We start from the raw sequence: 21,242 nt of genomic DNA, 5'->3' as shown, positions 1-21,242 counted from the left end.
AATACCTAAAGTTGTATTAGGAAAGTTGTTTGAAATGTTTGGAACAAGTTTACAGGTAACTTATTAGATATTTTGTAGTCATGTTGCGCGAGTTGGAACCAGTGTTTTTCTGAATCAAACGCGCCAAATAAATTGACATTTTGGAGATATAACGACGGAATTAATCGAACAAAAGGACCATTTGTGATATTTATGGGACATATTGGATTGCCAACAAAAGAAGATCTTCAAAGGTAAGGCATGAATTATATCGTTATTTCTGCGTTTTGAAATATGAATGCGGGTTGAAATATGAATGTCATGTGTTTGTTTGGTGGGGTGCTATCCTCAGATAATCACATGGTTTGCTTTCGCAGTAACGCCTTTTTGAAATCTGACACGTTGGCTGGATATACAACAAGTGTAGCTTTAATTTGGTGTATTGCATGTGTGATTTCATGAAAGTATAATATTTTTAGTAATTTGAATTTGGCGCTCTGCCGTTTCACCGGATGTTGTCGAGGGGTTCCGCTAGTGGAACGTCTAGACGTAACAAGTTAAAGAGATTTTAGTGACTTTGGAGTTCCTTCAATTGATGACTTGCCTTGGTCAGGGGTTCCGTGGATAATAACAATAGCAAAGGTGAAATTGGATCCCCTTGTCTGCTGCTGCTAGTGATTCTGAAGGTATCAGAGCAGATATTGTCAGCCTTTTCCTACATTCAATGACCATAAGTGCCCGCTTTGGCCTCATGGGTGGAATGCTATTAATATATTTCATAATTTCATAATAATAAATACATGATTTATTTTTACGATGAAAATCCGGTGTTTCTATGTCAAACAGTTGTGTTAGATTTCAGTCTTCTGTGATGTATATAAAGTGTAATATTGGGATACTACCTCAAAATTGAATACATTTCAACTCTATATCTGACATGGTATAGGTATCTTCTTTTTAAGCCCATAACCATGTGTGTGAGGTGTATACTTTGTTTCAAAGTAGATTTGTTTAAGACTTCCAGGAACCACTCTGTGTGACCCTGATTTAGCCCACTGCAGTAAAAAGTTAATGAAATTGGAGCCAATTCCCATATGTTCCAAGACAGACCATAGATATGACCATTCTAGTCTATCAAAAGCTTTTTCTGCATCGAGAGATAGTACAGCACAAGGAGCTGTTGTTTCTGATGAAGAATTGAAGATATGTAATAGTCTACGGAGGTTATCTGAGGAGAAAGTTTTTTAACAAGCCTGCTTTGGTCCATGTGGACCAATTTTGGTCTCAAGATGGGACAATAACTTTTTGGAAAACAGTTTAATATTTGTGTTTACCAAAGATAGGGGGTGATATTGAGAACACTGGGTGGCATCCTTATAATTTCTAAATAAAAGCTAAATTAGTCATATATTCACATCTCTCTCAGAGGAACCTTTGTGAACAGCTGTGTTAATCATTTCGACTAATAGTGGACCTAATTGATTCCAAAACTTTAAATAGACCTCAGGAAAAATACCATCCCATCCAGGTTATTTCCATTTATTCATTTTACATTTTACATTTAAGTCATTTAGCAGACGCTCTTATCCAGAGCGACTTACAAATTGGTGAATTCACCTTCTGACATCCAGTGGAACAGCCACTTTACAATAGTGCATCTAAATCATTAAGGGGGGGGGGTGGTGAGAAGGATTACTTATCTTATCCTAGGTATTCCTTGAAGAGGTGGGGTTTCAGGTGTCTCCGGAAGGTGGTGATTGACTCCGCTGTCCTGGCGTCGTGAGGGAGTTTGTTCCACCATTGGGGGGCCAGAGCAGCGAACAGTTTTGACTGGGCTGAGCGGGAACTGTACTTCCTCAATGGTAGGGAGGCGAGCAGGCCAGAGGTGGATGAACGCAGTGCCCTTGCTTGGGTGTAGGGCCTGATCAGAGCCTGGAGGTACTGCGGTGCCGTTCCCCTCACAGCTCCGTAGGCAAGCACCATGGTCTTGTAGCGGATGCGAGCTTCAACTGGAAGCCAGTGGAGAGAGCGGAGGAGCGGGGTGACGTGAGAGAACTTGGGAAGGTTGAACACCAGACGGGCTGCGGCGTTCTGGATGAGTTGTAGGGGTTTAATGGCACAGGCAGGGAGCCCAGCCAACAGCGAGTTGCAGTAATCCAGACGGGAGATGACAAGTGCCTGGATTAGGACCTGCGCCGCTTCCTGTGTGAGGCAGGGTCGTACTCTGCGTACTCTGCGGATTCATGATATCCAATGCCCTTTTGAGTTCATTAACCTCTTACATCTATGGGGGCGCTATTTCATTTTTGGATGAAAAACGTTCCCGTTTTAAACAAGATATTTTGTCACAAAAAGATGCTCGACTATGCATATAATTGATAGCATTCGAAAGAAAACACTCTGGCATGTCCAGAACTACCAAGATATTTTCTGTGCGTGCCCTAGAACGTGAGCTTCAGGCAAAACCAAGATGAGACGGCATCCAGGAAATGAGCAGGATTTTTGAGGCTCTGTTTTCCATTGTCTCCTTATATGGCTGTGAATGCGAGAGGAATGAGCCTGCCCTTTCTGTCGTTTCCCCAAGGTGTCTGCAGCATTGTGACGTATCTGTAGGCAGATCATTGGAAGATTGACCATAAGAGACCACATTTACCAGGTGTCCGCCCGGTGTCCTGCGCCGAAATTGGTGCGCAAAAGTCACCTGCCAGTATTTTTCCATGGGATACAGAGAGGAAAGCAAGCTTCCACGAACTGCATATCAATGAAGAGATATGTGAAAAAACACCTTGAGGATTGATTCCAAACAACGTTTGCCATGTTTCGGTCGATATTATGTAGTTAATCCGGAAAAAGTTTTACGTTGTAGGTGACTGAATTTCCGGTTCTTTAGGTAGCCAGACGCAATGTAGAAAACGGAACGATTTCTCCTACACACAGACGCTTTCAGGAAAAACTGCGCATTTGGTATGTAACTGAGAGTCTCCTCATTGAAAACATCAGAAGCTCTTCAAAGGTAAATGATTTTATTTATTTGGTTATCTGGTTTTTGTGAAAATGTTGCGTGCTAAATGCTACTCAAAATGCTATGCTAGCTTTGCATACTCTTACACAAATTAGTCAATTTCTATGGTTCAAAAGCATATTTTGAAAATCTGAGATGACAGTGTTGTTAAGAAAAGGCTAAGCTTGAGAGCAGACGCATTATTTTCATTTTATTTGCGATTTTCAGAAATCGTTAACGTTGCGTTATGCTAATGAGCCTGAGGCTTTAGTCACAAACCCGGATCCGGGATGGGGAGTTTCAAGAAGTTAAGAGAGATTTGGACTTCCTCTGTTGAGAAAGGACTTAGCTTGGTGTGGATTTACAATCAGAGGTGTACAGTTCTTTATAGAAGAGGGAGAATCTTGGATTGATTCATTTGGGTTCTGATAGTAATTCCCCTGTTTCAGATTATCGCGTACCTTGTTGGCTAGTAAATGATAAGGAAGATTACCATGGAAGTAACGGTTGAGTCTACCTCGATGTATGGCAAATTCTGCTCTCTGTCTTATCAATAAATTAAGTTATGTCTTGACTTTGGAAAGAATAATAACTACCTGGTCTGAAAAGAGTGTTTGTAGAGAACACTCTTTTAAATGTTGTTAACTGCATAGTTGACATTGCATCTTGTGGCTCTTTTAGCACATTGCCGTCTGCAGTAGTAGTTGTGGTTGCCAGGTATCACATTTTTATTTTCTCCGGCTATAATGGTGCCAGAAGAGAGGGCTGCCGTTTATAGTCTCCCAACCAACAATACTATTTTTTTTGCATTGTTTGTAACTAACTTTGTACAAAATGTTGCTGCTACCTTCTCTTATGACCGAAAAGAGATTCTGGACATCAGTACAGTGATTACTCACCTCGAACTAGACAAACATATTTTCTTTAATGAGTCTGACGCGAAGGATATACTGCTTTGACGGGACAAGGCCCAAATCCCCTTCATCAGAGTGAAGAAAATATGGAGAAAAAGGGGGATGAGGGTGGGGTGCCTTGTAAGAATTTGCAGACGAATAGGTAAACCAAAACTACCCTCAGTATTATTGGCCAATGTGCAATCATTGGAAAAAAATCTGGAAGATCTACGATTAAGACTATCCTACCAACGGAACATTAAAAACTGTAATATCTTATGATTCACAGAGACTTGCATGAATGATGACACAGATAATATAGAGCTGGCTGGTTCATTTCCTAATTTCTATCAGCATGTCACATGTGCAACCAGAGGAAAAAAACTCTAGACCACCTTTACTCCACACACAGCGATGCATACAAAGCTCTCCCTTGCCCTCCATTTGGCAAATCTGACCATAATTCTATCCTACTGATTCCTGCTTACAAGCAAAAACTAAAGCAGGAGGTACCAGTAACTCGCTCAATATGGAAGTGGTCAGATGACACGGATGCTACACTACAGGACTGTTTTGCTAGCACAGACTGGAATAGGTTCCGGGATTCATCCAATGACATTGAGGAGTATACTACCTCAGTCACCGGCTTCATCAATAAGTGCATCGACGACATCGTCCTCACAGTGACTGTAACGTACATTTCCCAACCAGAAGCCATGGATTACAGGTAACATCTTCACCAAGCTAAAGGCCAGAGCTGCCGCTTTCAAGGAGTGGGACACTAATCCAGACGCTTATAAGAAATCCCGCTATGCCCTCAGACAAACCATCAAACAGGCAAAGCATCAGTACAGGACTAAGATTGAACCAGATGTTCCAGACAACTGTGTGATCACGATCTTCATAGCTGATGTGAGCAAGACCTTTGAAAAGGTCAACATTCACAAAGCCGCAGGGCAAGACGGATTACCAGGACAAGTACTCAAGGCATGTGCGGACCAACTGGCAAGTGTCTTTACTGACATTTTCAACCTCTCCCTGACCGAGTCTGTAATACCAACATGTTTCAAACAGACCACCATAGTTGCTGTGCCCAAGAAAGCGAAGGTAACCTGCCTAAATGATTACCACCCCGTAGCACTCACGTCGGTAGCCATGAAGTGCTTTGAAAGGCTGGTCATGGCTCACATCAACACTATCATGCCAAAAACCCTATGCCCACTCCAATTTGCACACCGCCCCAACAGAACCACAGATGATACAATTTCTATTGCACTCCACACTGCCTTTTCACACCTGAACAAAGGGAATACCTATGTGAAAATGCTGTTCATTGACAACATCTCAGCGTTCAACACCATAACGCCCACAAAGATCATCGCTAAGCTAAGGACCCTGGAACTAAACACCTCCCTCTGCAACTGGATACTGAACATCCTGACGGGCCGCCCCCAAGTGGTAAGTGTAGGCAACAACACATCTGCCATGCTGATCCTCAACATTGTGGCCCCTCAGGGGTGCATGCTTAGTCCCTTCCTGTACTCCCTGTTCACCCATGACTGGGTAGCCAAGCACGACTCCAACACCATCATTAAGTTTGCTGACGGCACAACAGTGGTAGGCCTGATCACCGACTGTGATGAGACAGCCGATAGGGAGGAGGTCAGAGATCTGGCAGTGCGGTGCCAGAACAACAACCTCTCTCTCAATGTGTTGTATTTGGCGCATGTAACATATAACATTTTAATTGATTTGATTAAAGAAAAGAGAGGTGTAGATAATAGTGTGAAATCCATTTGTGAGAATGTTTTATGTCTGTTTGAGTAGAAAGTGTACTCTTTTGCTTTAGGATTATTGACTCGCAAGGCATCAATGAGGTTGTAATCAAATATGTGGATTGTAGTTGTTCTTATTAGATTTGTCTCGCATGTCCAAAATGGCATTCATGTCTGTCCCAATAACCAGATGGAATTCAGTTAATTATATCTGTTACAGAATCCCCCTTCCGAGGGCGCTGTGGGACTCATTTCCAGTGTGTTTGTTGTTGTTTATATCTCGCAGTCTAGCACCCCTCATGTGAGAGATATCGATCACCCACAGCTCGTGGTTTCAGTCAATCAGACTCTCCCCATGCACTCCACACGAGTATTGCTCTACAATAGCCTAGTGTTTATTGCTGCAGTGTATTATCATATGTTGCCATTATAGTTCTATGCCATTACATGACATGGGTATAGCTTATTCATGTCCATTCACTACTCTGTTCTGCCAACACCAAAGAGATTTGACCAACATACAGCCTACGAGGAGGGGGTGAGGGCCCTGGCAGAGTGGTGCCAAGAAAATAACCTCTCCCTCAACGTCAACAAAACAAAGGAGTTGACCGTGGACTTCAAGAGACAGCAGAGAGAGCACACCACCATCCACATCGCCGTCGGCGAGGCCGCAGGGGAGAAGGTGAAAAGTTTCAAGTTCTTTGGCGTACACATCGATCTGAAATGCTCCACACACACAGAGTGTGGTGAAGAAGGCACAACAGCGCCTCGTCGACCTCATGAGGCTGAAGAAATGTGTCTTATCCCCGCACCTTAGAGGCTGCTGCCCTATCTACATAGAGATGGAACACTGGTCACTTGGATAATGTTTGCATACTGTTTTACCTATTGCACATGTATACTGTACTCTAGTCAATATTCTGTACATATGCTATTCTACCCATGTATTCTTCAGGTATACTATGTGCTGTATTCTATCCACATACTGTCCATTATGTCTGTATATCACACCACATATTTATACTCCGGACACCGACATTGCTCGTCTAAATATTTCTATTTTTTCTTTTACTTTTAGATTTGTATGTATTGTTGTGCATTGTTAGATATTACTGCACTGTTGAAGTTAAGAACACAAGCATTTTGCTACACCTGCAATACCATCTGCTACACACGTGTATGGGACCATAAAAGGGTATTTGATTTGTAGCCTGTATGTGAATATTCATTGTACCTTTGAGAAGTATCCCTATGTACATCCCCATTTCCATCCCAATGTTCATTTTCTCCTCTGTGTCAACAATGTTTCTGTGTGTTAACTCTTGGGATGCTTTATTCCCCTCTAACAGGGGGTGGTGTCATTGAGTCACAAACCAGTCAAATCCGTAAAGCCAGGTCGTTACATTTCACACAAAAAAAATGTGATATTCAGAGAATAACGGAGCGTACACATTAATAAAAGGCCATTTTCTTTCCGTTATGGATGCATTAAAGGAAAGTGATTCTGCCTTCTTGGTCTTAGTGCAAAAAAAGTGTTAATGTAGTTCGACCGGATAGCCATTTGATAAGCTAGCGGTCTTGTTTAGCAGTCTTATGGCTTGGATGTAGAAGCTGTTCAGGGTCCTGTTGTTTCCAGACTTTGTGCACTGGTACAGCTTGCCATGTGGTAGCAGAGAGAGCAATCTATGGCTTGGGTGGCTGACAATTGTTTGGACCTTCCAATAACACCGCCTGGTGTAGAGGTACTGGATGGCACGGCGCTTGGCCCCAGTCATGTATTGGGCCGTATTCATCATTATCTGTAGCGTCTTGTGGTCGGGTGCCTTGCAGTTGCCATACCAGACGGTGTTACAACCAGTAATGCTCTCAATGGTGCAGTTGTAAAAGTTCCTGAGAATCTGAGGGGCCATGTCAAATAGTTTCAGCCTCCTGAGAGGAGAAGGGGCATTGCCGTGCCTTCTTCACGACAGTTCTGGTGTGAGAGGACCATGTTAAGTCCTAAGTGATGTGGACAGAGGAACTTGAAGCTCTTGGCCATCTCCATTGCGGCCCCATCGATGTGGATCGGGGTGTGCACCCCCCTCTGTTTCCTGTAGCGCATGAAAGGCCCGAAAAATTGCCTAAGACTTCAGCCACCCGAGACATACACTGTTCTCCATGCTCCCATCCTGCAGGTGGTACCGGTGCATGAAGGCTCAGACAAAGACTCCTAAACAGCTTCTATTCCCTGGCCTTAAGTCTGTTAAATGGCAAACAACTACTGGTCTCCCTCTCCCACAGACTATCCACACTAAGTATACCCATCCACAGGTCTCCACCCACCCAGACACAACCTACGCGGCTGCTAAAATGATTATTGATGAGATGTATTACTCCATTACGTTGCTGTCCATTATTATTGATTGCCATTACCACTATTTATTTATACTACTACTGGTCACTATTACTCCTGTTTACATGTATATTCTACTACCAGTCACATTTAATGTATAAACCCACCTCAAGCACTCCAGTACCCCTGCACATTGAATAATGTACTGGCACTGACCTGAATACTTCTCACTGTTTCTTTTAACTCACATCGTAGTTCTTGTGTCGTTTTTATTTGTATATTTTATTCTATTTTCTATTATTATCTATACTATCATTACCACTGCATTGTTCGCAAAGAGCTCTTAAGGTAAAAATTTCACTGTACAGTTTTACACCTTGTCACGTTGGTATGAAGGATCAGGAGACAGGTGCAGGAATGCGTAATAGTTTTTTTTATTCATCCCAATATACGGTGTGCCGTGTAAAGGCATGGGGGCGAAGACCAAACAAACACATAACAAAACACAGGGTAGATACCCAAAACAAAAGAGCGAGGAGCACCTCGAATAAATAACACACACGCACAATGATTAACACATGGGATGAGACCCATAATCATCTGTGCAATCCACAAGGGGACGAAAGCCCAAAACACCCAGCACAGGTACTCACATGCACCAACAGACATTGTAACAATAATCAACAAGACCATGGTGAACAAGGAGCACAAAAATAAAAATACGATCAGTGGGAATAGGGGCCAGGTGTGCGCAATGATTCTAGTAGAATCACTTAAAAAGGAATGTAGACCTACAGAGTGGTTTTCCCACCGGCTCATGCTAAATATTTGCTCTGTTTGTCCACTAGAAGCACTGTACAGCAACATAAGACTTCAGAGCAGCATACTCACCAACTCATACTAACAGCTTACAGTAGGTCCTTTTGTCAGCTACATCTAATTGACATTTCACTGACGTCTCACCTTAGTCTCACCTAGAGCTCGAGGAGACAGATGGCTCTGTGCTGAGTCGCTACCAGCAGAGTCGTACAGAGACTGTGCTGCAGTCAGCGGGCTCCTAAAGCGCCCGGCCTGCTCCTGAACCAACCTGAACAGATGAGCAGCACCAACACACCCTGGCCCTCTCATCTCCCTTGGAGGCCAGTCTGTCAGCTGTCAGGTTTCCTACCTCCAGCACAGAGCCAACGCTGGGGAGGACAGGCAAATTTGCTTTGGTCTAATTAATGAAAAGTAAAGGCTGGAGGGAGAGTTAGTTCATGCAGAGTTGATGTAGCATCCCAGTTTACCACCCAGCACTGTTTCCAATGTGTCTGAGAGGCCAAGAGTCTGTCGAGGCCAAGATAGAAAGAGCCCATAGTGAGGACTGGTTGTATTCAGTCAGACTGCTGTTTGGTACCTGCTATGTTTGGGTAAGTTGCACCTACACAGGGTGATGCAGTTGAAGATCAGTCAAGCACACTGACTGCCTTCATGCTGCTATCGACATGCTGGACAATCACCAGAGGCCGTATGATGAAAGGAAACAAAATCAAAGACCTTTAGCCCTTTATCTCTTCCTCTTTCTACCTCGATTCCTCTCCTCTCATTAGTAACAGAGGCCAGTGTGTGTGTGTGTGGGGGGGGGTGTGGGTGTGTGTGTGTGTGTGTGTAGCGATGTCTGTGTTGCCATCAGTTTGAAAGTCGTTAATGTAGCATGTCAATCAACCCGGGACACACATGTCAATATTTGGATCAGTGTGTGGCAGGCTGGGAGTAGAATTATGACTGGGGAAGAGTGACTGAATGATGGAGATGAGGGGTAGGCTAGACCTGAATGAACAGGAGAGGAGATTCTGTGTGTGGGCGTGTGCACAAGCATGTATGTGTGTGTGAGAGAGAGTAAATTACAGTACAGCAACATAGGCAGTGAGAGAAATTTGACCCCAATAACTACCGTGGGATATGCAGAAACCTTGGGAAAATCCTCAGCATTATCATTAACCTATACGGGATCGGTGTCCCTATTCTGGGACGGTTGTTGCTAACGTGCACTAATGTGACTATGATGACGTTGTAAGTAACAGCCAACTTTCCGGGACATAGACATGTCTTATATGTGCAGGAAGCTTAAAAGCTTGTGTTAATCTAACTGCACTGTCCAATTTTACAGCTATTACAGTGAAAAAAGACCATGCTATTGTTTGAGGAGAGTGCACAACAACAAAAACATTTTATCATGGCAACTGGTTTGATACATTCACCTCTGGTAAATAATGTACTTACGTTCAGTAATCTGTGGGTCTCAGAGATAAAATTAAGCATACTTTTGTTTGATAAATGCATTTTATATTTAAATTTGGGAACTGGGTTCTACAGTTTGAACCCCTGCTGTTTCATGCTTTTTTGACTTCAAATAAGCTTTTGACTAAATTTGGCATGAGGGTCTGCGATACAAATTGATGGAAAGTGGTGTTGGGGAAAAAAAACATACGACGTAATAAAATCCATGTACTCAAACAAAAAGCTTTAAGCCCCACCCTCTTCAATATACACTGCTCAAAAAAATAAAGGGAACACTTAAACAACACAATGTAACTCCAAGTCAATCACACTTCTGTGAAATCAAACTGTGCACTTAGGAAGCAACACTGATTGACAATAAATTTCACATGCTGTTGTGCAAATGGAATAGACAACAGGTGGAAATTATAGGCAATTAGCAAGACACCCCCAATAAAGGAGTGGTTCTGCAGGTGATAACCACAGACCACTTCTCAGTTCCTATGCTTCCTGGCTGATGTTTTGGTCACTTTTGAATGCTGGCGGTGCTTTCTCTCTCGTGGTAGCATGAGACGGAGTCTGCAACCCACACAAGTGGCTCAGGTAGTGCAGCTCATCCAGGATGGCACATCAATGCGAGCTGTGGCAAGAAGGTTTGCTGTGTCTGTCAGCGTAGTGTCCAGAGCATGGAGGCACTACCAGGAGACAGGCCAGTACATCAGGAGACGTGGAGGAGGCCATAGGAGGGAAACAACCCAGCAGCAGGACCGCTACCTCCGCCTTTGTGCAAGGAGGAGCAGGAGGAGCACTGCCAGAGCCCTGCAAAATGACCTCCAGCAGGCCACAAATGTGCATGTGTCTGCTCAAACGGTCAGAAACAGACTCCCTGAGGGTGGTATGAGGGCCCGACGTCCACAGGTGGGGGTTGTGCTTACAGCCCAACACCGTGCAGGACGTTTGGCATTTGCCAGAGAACACCAAGATTGGCAAATTCGCCACTGGCGCCCTGTGCTCTTCACACATGATGCTATGGACTGGCCCGCCCAGACCTGAATCCAATTGAGCACATCTGGGACATCATGTCTCGCTCCATCCACCAACGCCACCTTGCACCACAGACTGTCCAGGAGTTGGCGGATGCTTTAGTCCAGGTCTGGGAGAAGATCCCTCAGGAGACCATCCGCCACCTCATCAGGAGCATGCCCAGGTGATGTAGGGAGGTCATACAGGCACGTGGAGGCCACACACACTACTGAGCCTCCTTTTGACTTGTTTTAAGGACATTACATCAAAGTTGGATCAGCCTGTAGTGTGGTTTTCCACTTTAAGTTTGAGTGTGACTCCAAATCCAGTCCTCTAAGGGTTGATAAATTTGATTTCTATTGATAATTTTTGTGTGATTTTGTTGTCAGCACATTCAACTATGTAAAGAAAAAAGTATTTAATAAGAATATTCAATTCATTCAGATCTAGGATGTGTTATTTTAGTGTTCCCTTTATTTTTTGAGCAGTATATATATCAACAAATTGGCGAGGACACTAGAACAGTCTGTAGCACCCGGCCTCACCCTACTAGAATCTGAAGTAAAATATGTACTGTTTGCTGATGATTTGGTGCTTCTGTTCCCAACCAAGGAAGGCCTACAGCAGGACCTAGATCTTCTGCACAGATTCTGTCAGACCAGGGCCCGGACAGTAAATCTCAGTTAGATAAAAAATAATGTAGTTCAAAAAAAGGTCCAGTTGCCAGGTCCACAAATACAAATTCTATCTAGAATTTATCTGTCCTAGAGCACACAAAAAAACATACAAACATCGGCCTAAACATCAGCACCACAGGTAACTTTCACAAAGCTGTGAACGATCTGAGAGACAAGGCAAGAAGGCCCTTCTGTGCCATCAAAGGAACATAACATTTGACATACCAATTAGGGTTTGGCAAAAAATACTTGAATCAGTTATAGAACCCATGGCTTATGGCTATGAGGTCTGGGGTCCGCTCACCTTCCAAGAATTCACAAAACGGGACAAACACCAAATTGAGACTCTGCATGAAGAATTATCCTAAGCAAGCTGGTCCTGGGGCTCTGTTCACAAACAGAAACAGACCCCACAGAGCCCCAGGACCGCAACACAATTAGACCCAACCAAATAATGAGAAAACTAAAAGATAATTACTTCACACATTGGGAAGAATTAACAAAAAACTGAGCAAACTAGAATGCTATTTGGCCCTAAACAGAGAGTACACAGTGGCAGAATACCTGACCAATATGACTGACCCAAAATGAAGGAAAGCTTTGACTATGTACAGACTCAGTGAGCATAGCCTTGCCATTGAGAAAGGTCGCTGTAGGCAGACCTGGCTCTTAAGAGAAGACAGGCTATGTGCACACTGCCAACAAAATGAGGTGGAAACTGAGCTGCACTTCCTGACCTCTTGCCAAATGTATGACCATATTAGAGACACATGTTTCCCTCAGATTACACAGACCGACAAAGACTTCGAAAAACAAGTCCAATTTTGATAAATTCCCATATCTATTGTGTGAAATACCAGAGTGTGCAATCACGGCAGCAAAATTTGTGACCTGTTGCCACAAGAAAAGGGCAACTAGTGAAGAACAAACACCATTGTAAATACATCCCATATTTATGTTTATTTATTTATCGCACGTAATATGACATTTTAAATGTATTTTGGAAATTTTGTGAGTGTAATATTTCTGTTCACTTTTTATTGTTTATTTCACTTTTGTGAAATATGTTTCGCATGCCAATAAAGCCCCTTGAATTGAACCTACGCAAGACACAAGGGGAGAGAGAGAGAAGTAAAGACTGAAAAAGTGAGATTAGAGAGAGAGAGAGAGAGAGAGAGAGAGAGAGAGAGAGAAGTAAAGACTGAAAAAGTGAGGAGGGAGAGAGAGAGAGAGAGAGAGAAATAATGTGTGCCCCTGGGGAGGGGCTTCTGTCAGCTAATTGACAGATGCCTGGGGTGCTGTTGGCAAGATCATACTCATCCTCTTTTCCTGATCCTGACACCTCTTGGTTCCTAGTGCTTCCTCCTCCTACACCTTGTAGCTCCTCCCATGGCAGCATGTGCTGCTTCCTCTCACACTTCCCCTCAACCTGACGGATCTCCTACAGCAGTAGTTCTCAACTGGTTTTGCCTTGGGACCCAAATTGAACCAGGTTGAGGTTGTCTCAGTCGCAATCCAATATTTGCATTGTGTTTTTTTGTTGTTGCCAAAATGCTATCTGGAAAATGATTTTTAATGCTATATTGGTCATTAAACATACCAAGGAAACACCAGTCCCATATTTTTCAATGTACATTTTTACCATATTCTTGATGAAGAATGTCAAGCACACTGGTTTTGAGACCACAAAATCAACCACATCTGCTAAATAGCACTGCTAATAACTCTATATTGAAAAAAAAACTGTGATTGAAGAAAAAATAGGTTTATTATAAAAATGTAAAATAAATAGGTTTATAATCATTTCTACACAGTTTTTCTACCTGCTTTTAGTCATTTAAGTTATTATTATTTTTTTACTCAGACATTCATGGCCATTCAAAACCTCCCATGACCTAAATTTGGGTCGTGACCCACCGGTTGAGAATAGCTGCCCTACAGTACGTCTGACGCATTTACACAGGCCTGATGACAGGTACACAAACACACACTTACCCACCAGTTCTCTTATATGTTGAACGTTTGCTTTGGATAATGTGCTTTTCATACTGTATACATTGAATTTACAGCAAATTAACCAGAATATTATCTCCACATTTTTAGCTGTGTTGCTCCCTGTATGGAAACCTCTCAGGTGATGACGTTTTGTCGTTCATTCATGATCTTTGATATTTCACTAGACCTCCCTGGTCTTAAACCTTACTGATGATCAAAGCCATAACAGCAGAATTGACATCTAAAAGCTCAACATCTCTCGGGATATTAGGATTTAGTTTAATTACCTGTATCTCACCTCCACAGCCACAGGTTGAACTGACATTTATTAGCACCAATAACACTGGTGAGTGATGTATGTTAAAGGAGAATAATGAGGGAATCATCAGCCAGGTGATTAGAGAGTTAATGCGGTGGAAAGGAACAGGAGAAGGGGAACCGAGCACCACTCCCAGTTGACGCGCGCGTGCGTGTCTATATGTGTGTGTGTGTGTGTCACATGAATATGCCTGCGTTCTTACATGCATGTCTGCAAGTGTGAGAGTGTGCATGTGTAGTCAGTCAGGGAGAAGTGAAACTCATTATGAAACAGATGTCTCCATAGGCTCCGAGTAAGCTCTGCTTTATAAGGCTTGGAGGAACTCATCATCACCAAGCCACCAACCTCCCACACATACAGCCCCAACTGGAAGTTTGGAATCGCATCAGCGGAAGAATCAGATACAATATGCTTCCATGCAATATCTCTCAAATGTATTCCCTAACTCTGACTATTCTTTAAAGGTGCTTTTGATCACCTTGGACTGTCAGCAAAACAGCCCTCACAGTGCACATAAAGACTATATTACACACTGGCAGCGAGTATTAAATACTGTCCGTGAGATTTATCGGGAAACTTCTTTTTTAATAATGTTTGTGAGAAGCGGCATTGTTGTTGTGCAGCTAAACATTACCGCACACAATGCAATGGCAAGCTGCAGTATTACCCTCTATCACAGCCAGTCTGAAAACGTGTGCTATCAACACCCCCCCATCCTCCGCCCCATCCCCCTTCCCCTGGTGTTGGCGTCGGCCACTAGCTGCCCAATGGCATGGAGAAAGATCCATCATTGTTGGTGAGAAGCGACACATCCACTGCCCATATCAGTGTGGCATGCCCAGCATAATGGTCAGCCCTTTCCAGCCCTTGCGGGCACCTCAGCTGTTGTGCCTTCATCATGACATACCTGCAGATGCTTCTTATTTGTAGGTTAATGTATCTGATGGGGGCCAGAGTCAGTGCATTGGTATGTGAAGCAAGGCAGACCCACATAAAAAAAGACTAAATACTATAGTATTCACTGTAGTGTTTTTGTGGACTACCACTGTTAATGCGGACTAAAGTACAAAAACACTACAATTAATACTGATACTGTAGTATTTACTGTAGTATAATCTATTATACTGTAGTATTTATAGCTAACTGGTATAAATAATATAGTAAAATAAAACTATAGTATATACTGTACTAATTAATGTTGTGTTTTTGCAGACTGTACTATAAAGTAGTATTTTTGCAGACAATACTGTAGCATTTAGTATAGCGTTCCTGTTTTATTACCTTTGAAATAGAAGTGGAAGCTTTCACCTTCAAGAAAGAAACCTACTGGAAAAATACTAACAAAGAAAACTTTCCATAACAAACAAACAAACAAAGACAAACAAACAAACAAACAGACAGACAGACAGACAGACAGACAGACAGACAGACAGACAGACAGACAGACAGACAGACAGGCAGACAGGCAGGCAGAGGCAGGCAGGCAGGCAGGCAGGCAGGCAGGCAGGCAGGCAGGCAGGCAGGAAGGACTGGGGGCCGAATAAATTGTTCAGGCTTTCTCCTTTCATAAACTGAGCTAAATGTTCAGAGCTTCTGCTCATTTCTATAACCTGTAGGGAACACAATACTATATGGTATATACTTGGCATGTAGGTTTCTCCCTTAATGGTGGCATAAATTGCGATATGGGGAGGGGAATGGGCAGGGTATATGCAAATAAGATACTGTAGTATTTACTAGGATATATGCCTTGTACGAGCAATAAAGGTGGAATAGCTGATTGTATATGTTGTTTTTTCCTTACCGTGAATATCTTGTTGTGATTTTCCGTGGTTGTCCGTCTCAGACATGCGTATTGAGAGACATTGGCAGCAGCAGTGGGTGGAGAACATTCTGTCACTGTGGATGAAGTATCCTGTATACAAAAACAAAATTACAGTAGATTTGAATTCATTGTGAAAAGTATCCGTGGGAGTCATGTTCACCAGCAATCAAATGAAAAATCACAGTTGAAGAGATTCTGGATCATAGAAAATGTGACAAAAGTGGGTTTCAAAAGTTATGTGAGAATGTTCTGGGTTCTGAAAGCAGAACAGCAATAAAAGAGGTTGAGAATACACCAGTCCCCACATCACCAGGGCAACAGTCTAATGACACTCATCACACAGTCTGGTGGTATCCAAATCAATTACTCCAGCTAACCTGTAACACATCAAGAATTCTGCAAACCCATAATCCAATTTGCCATTTGTAAATTGCATTTTCAGTCCGACCGAAGAAATTGCTCAATTGTAATATTTCAAAAGGATTACAGATGAAATGTTAATGTTCTCGTAGACAATTAGACATCTACAAAGGAACATTGTGTCTGTGAAAATTACCCATGGTATTTTCAGGCAGTTTGGGTATACTGTGACACAGATGAGAATTGTAGGGAGGTCTTGTCACCATGCCATGTTGACAGAGACTTTTAAAGAAAGAACAGGGGTGTTAAGACGAAGACAATGAAAAAGTGCTTGGCATCTCTCCAGGTCTCCCACATTGGGAAGGTTAAATCAATCAAAAAAAAATTCTAAAGCTTGGGACTATAAGGTTCTATCTGCAAAAAGATCATTCTCAGATAATTGGCTTTAAAGTTCCAAACCCTTATTGGCTTGAATGGTGTCAGCAATTTTTATATTGTACTCTTGAACTCAACTAAATTAAATTGGAGTATTTAGAGTACTATATACTGTAGGTAGAGAACATTGAACAGAACAAGGCTATGTCAATAACTCAGGAACCTTTAGGTCCCAAGCTCTCGAAATGTTCATCAGTTCTTCCCTTACCAGAAGTCTCTAATGTTCTTAAAAAGTGTTGAATAGCTCTGAATATATTTCATATTTCATGGCACCAGATTTTCTGCCAATCGAAAGTGAAACGTACCTTTTCCTCTCTTACACAGATCAGAATAGAACATACTTAAAAAAACGTATGCACAGGGAGTTGGAGGTAGGCATCATACAATTGGGTTTAGTTATCATACAGGCCTATAATGTATCCAGCTCTAACAGACTTCCATGTTGTACGCTCCCTTCTGCCCTTCTCTCCCCAAGGCTCACTTCCTGCTAAACTCAGAGAGGATCTATTGATTAAATGTCCACATTTAAAAGTCTGCTGAATTTATAAAGTTGGACACCTATGCTCCACGGTCTCGACCCTTTCACAGACCCTTCCACATCTGCTGCTAGTGGGAGAGGTGAGTGATGCTGGACCCCAGATGCCCGCTCCTCAGACTAACTGTGTGTGTGTGTGTGTGGAATGAACACACCTCTCCGTCTGTGTGAATACAATTAACCTGAACAGACAGCCCCTGTCTGTATCTGTAGACACACACACAAGCATGCACAGGCCCGCCTGCTCGCCCGCACCCATAAAAGCAAGCGGGCAGGAACACAAGCACATACGCATGCACGCACCAGGCACGCTCGCATGCACATGTGTGTTCGTGCGTGCATGCCCAGTACGTGCGTGCGTTCCTGACTGCTTGCTTGCATGGGTGCGGGCGAGCAGACGGGTCTGTGTGTGTGTCTATACTGTCTGTTCAGGTTAATTGTATAAACACAGACGGAGAGGTGTGTTCAGGCAGGTTAATGAATTCCTTCATGGACTACCGATCAGGGTTAGGGGTCACAGAGGCCGCCACTTCTACGGGGGGCACTAGCCCTTCTTAAGAGAAGATTGATGACAGCCACCGCACAGGGACAACACATGTCTGTGTTCCCAGGCCTGACACATCTCTCTCCAATCCAGCAATCATTCCCACAATCTCTTGCACACTGCCTCCTCTCTCCTTGTTCTCACCAGCCTACCACCTATTCCACATCCCATTCAACTTACGCAAAACAGCCTCTGCAGCCCATTGTATGCATGCCGGTAAGTAACCAATGGAAATATTACATTTCAATGCGTTTTTAAAACATGTCTTTCTCCATAGTAGCAGCATTTGGGGTACAAGGTGGAATATTTCTGGTTGTAAAACACATAACGTTTTTAGAGTGGAAGGAAGAGCCTGAGGCAAATGTGTTAGCGAAGCCAGCTCTGCGAATATTGTGTCTCTTCACAAGGTTCTTAAATAGATTTATAACTCATAAAAAACTATCTATTGGAACTATGGCACACATAAATGCCACAGTCTTTTGCCTTGTTGTATATAGAAAAGGGATACATCACAGGAGAAGCAGTAAAAGAGCCCTGTGGTTACCTTAGGAGAAAGGCTGATAAATGTCAACATTGCATCATTAGCTCAGCTGCTTAAATGACACAGGCAAAATACATCTATTGTTGGGCCACATTTTAGCATGTCATATGGACTAGCACAAATGGGTGCTCAGGAATGGGAAATACACATGTTCATATCTGTTGTTGTATAACTCAGGCACACGCTTGTTGTCATAACTCTGCACGACGCTGTCAGAGAGCCATTCTTTTGAACACTGTTGTGCTGAGGTTGGTAGGAAGTGGACCTGGGTTTAAAAACTATCTGAAATATTTCAAATATTTTCAGCGTTTGGTTTAGCCTTTGCCAGATGGGCGGGGTTTGCACTTTTGGGACTTTTATATTGGTTGCACTGCACCAGGCAATCTGAGTCAAGCCCAGCCCAGCTAGAGTATTTAAAGTGATTTCAAATGTTATTTGAACCCAGGGATGGTGGGAAGAAGGGAAGAACGTCTGTCTCTGTTTTCCCCACTGAGGGTAGAGAGATAGACTGTCCATCTAAACCAGGCAGCATATTTCTTTATTTTAGGCCCATATGTTGCGGAGGCTCCCACAGTGCCATCCAGGAGAAACAAATCTGTCTGTGTGTTGGTTAGCGGCGAGCGCCGAGCTGATGGGTCTATTTGGCACGCGAAAGCATTATGGGGGATCCTTCTGCTGCTGTCAAGCAAACTGAAATGTGATAATGTGAGCGTAGGCTATAGAAAGGTAAATGTGTTCTCGTCTACAATTCCTCTCTGGTAGGTATATTTGACAGACACACACACACACAAATGCACACACACACATACACACACACACACACACACACACACACACACACACAATAAAGCTCCCATTTGACAGATGTTAGCATTTAATATTGATATAGCACTGAACTTTGGATAAAGGATTTATCTTGTATTACTCATTTGCTGAGCATCAACAATAGATTTGACATACTGACTTGTCAAGTCTTGCAATATTGTAATTAGTATTGCAAATGTCGTTGAGAAAATGGACTCGGTATGTTCAAGGTCACATTGTATTGTTCGCCTGTCCTTGTCATATCTATGATTCTAGTGCCCATCATTCTTTCATGGACTTTACAGGCCATTCATCTCTATATCTGCAGTCTACCATAAATGAACATTTTTGTTCTGTTGCATATTTAAAATCATAACTGATTAGTTCCCCTTATTATGTTCATTAATAAAACCTCCCTTTACAGTTTACAGCACCATATACTGCTCGGTCCATGGCCATTGCACTCTCCACACACACACACACACACACACACACACACACACACACACACACACACACACACACACACACACACACACACACACACACACAAAACAAAATGTACATCACAGTAGGTATAGTTAAACTCTAATTAATTTACTGATAATATAATAATACTATTCATATTTAACTCTGTGTGTGCGTGTGCGTGTGTGCGAGTGCGTGTGCATGTGTGTGTGTGTGTGTGTGTGTGTGTGTGTCCAACTTACACTTATCGAACGTACCTGGCCTACCAATTTGCTAGCCTCAATCATTGTGAGCTTGGTGACTAGTCTGAAAAAGACAGGAGGCCCATGGCCTTAACCAGTTCCATCACCTCCTGGTCATCCGAGCTCACCCGCTGCCTGCCCTGTAGAGATTCCACTACCTCATCCTCATCCGCACACTCAACCCAAGCTGTTCTCTTCCACTGCTGGATGACTCATACGAGACTCTTGTAAAACTTGGTGATGCGCCTCATTTCCTTGAGGAGGTGGGAAGCTGGTTGTAGAAGCAGGTGAGGAGCTGGTTGTAATAGTGCCAGATCTGAGTTACTGTATGTGTCTGCACCGGCCTTCCCAGTGCTTTTACAACTGGATATCTCAGAGAGAGACTGGGCCTCGCCTGCGCTGGTACATCACGCCAGTTAGAGGTAGCAGGCTGGAAAACATGAAGCCATGGCAAGATTTGAGGTTTTCTACTCAGATAATGAATAGGTTAACAGTGTAGATAGTAGGGTACAGTAGGTAGAGAGGCACTTACTGTGCACACCTGCCTCCCATCCCTGTAGCAGAGGATGCCTGAGAGAGTGGGCTTGGGGGTGTTGAGGTGGGATTCTGTGGGGAGGAGACTTTCAGGCCAGGAAAATACTGTTGTCCCTGTCCCCTCCACAGTACAGTGCCTTGCGAAAGTATTCGGCCCCCTTGAACTTTGCGACCTTTTGCCACATTTCAGGCTTCAAACATAAAGATATAAAACTGTATTTTTTTGTGAAGAATCAACAACAAGTGGGACACAATCATGAAGTGGAACGACATTTATTGCATATTTCAAACTTTTTTAACAAATCAAAAACTGAAAAATTGGGCGTGCAAAATAATTCAGCCCCTTTACTTTCAGTGCAGCAAACTCTCTCCAGAAGTTCAGTGAGGATCTCTGAATGATCCAATGTTGACCTAAATGACTAATGATGATAAATACAATCCACCTGTGTGTAATCAAGTCTCCGTATAAATGCACCTGCACTGTGATAGTCTCAGAGGTCCGTTAAAAGCGCAGAGAGCATCATGAAGAACAAGGAACACACCAGGCAGGTCCGAGATACTGTTGTGAAGAAGTTTAAAGCCGGATTTGGATACAAAAAGATTTCCCAAGCTTTAAACATCCCAAGGAGTACTGTGCAAGCGATTATATTGAAATGGAAGGAGTATCAGACCACTGCAAATCTACCAAGATCTGGCCATCC

The 21,242-nt window shown here is 43.0% G+C and overlaps 1 protein-coding gene across 1 annotated transcript in view; it reads right to left on the bottom strand.

The window, feature by feature from the left end:
* The window catches only part of dntt (deoxynucleotidyltransferase, terminal), a 166,359-nt gene that overhangs the window by 125,949 nt on the left and 19,168 nt on the right, over positions 1-21,242 (bottom strand). Inside the window, exon 3 of the mRNA XM_064932166.1 lies at positions 16,058-16,168. Within this exon, the coding sequence (XP_064788238.1) occupies positions 16,058-16,168 (111 nt within the window). The remainder of the gene's footprint in view (positions 1-16,057; positions 16,169-21,242) is intronic.

This window comes from Oncorhynchus masou, chromosome 23 (assembly GCF_036934945.1).
Source record: "Oncorhynchus masou masou isolate Uvic2021 chromosome 23, UVic_Omas_1.1, whole genome shotgun sequence".
NCBI classification, from domain to species: domain Eukaryota; kingdom Metazoa; phylum Chordata; class Actinopteri; order Salmoniformes; family Salmonidae; genus Oncorhynchus; species Oncorhynchus masou.
The sequence above is the reverse complement of the archived record's forward strand: the minus strand, read 5'-3'. Positions and strand labels throughout refer to the sequence as shown.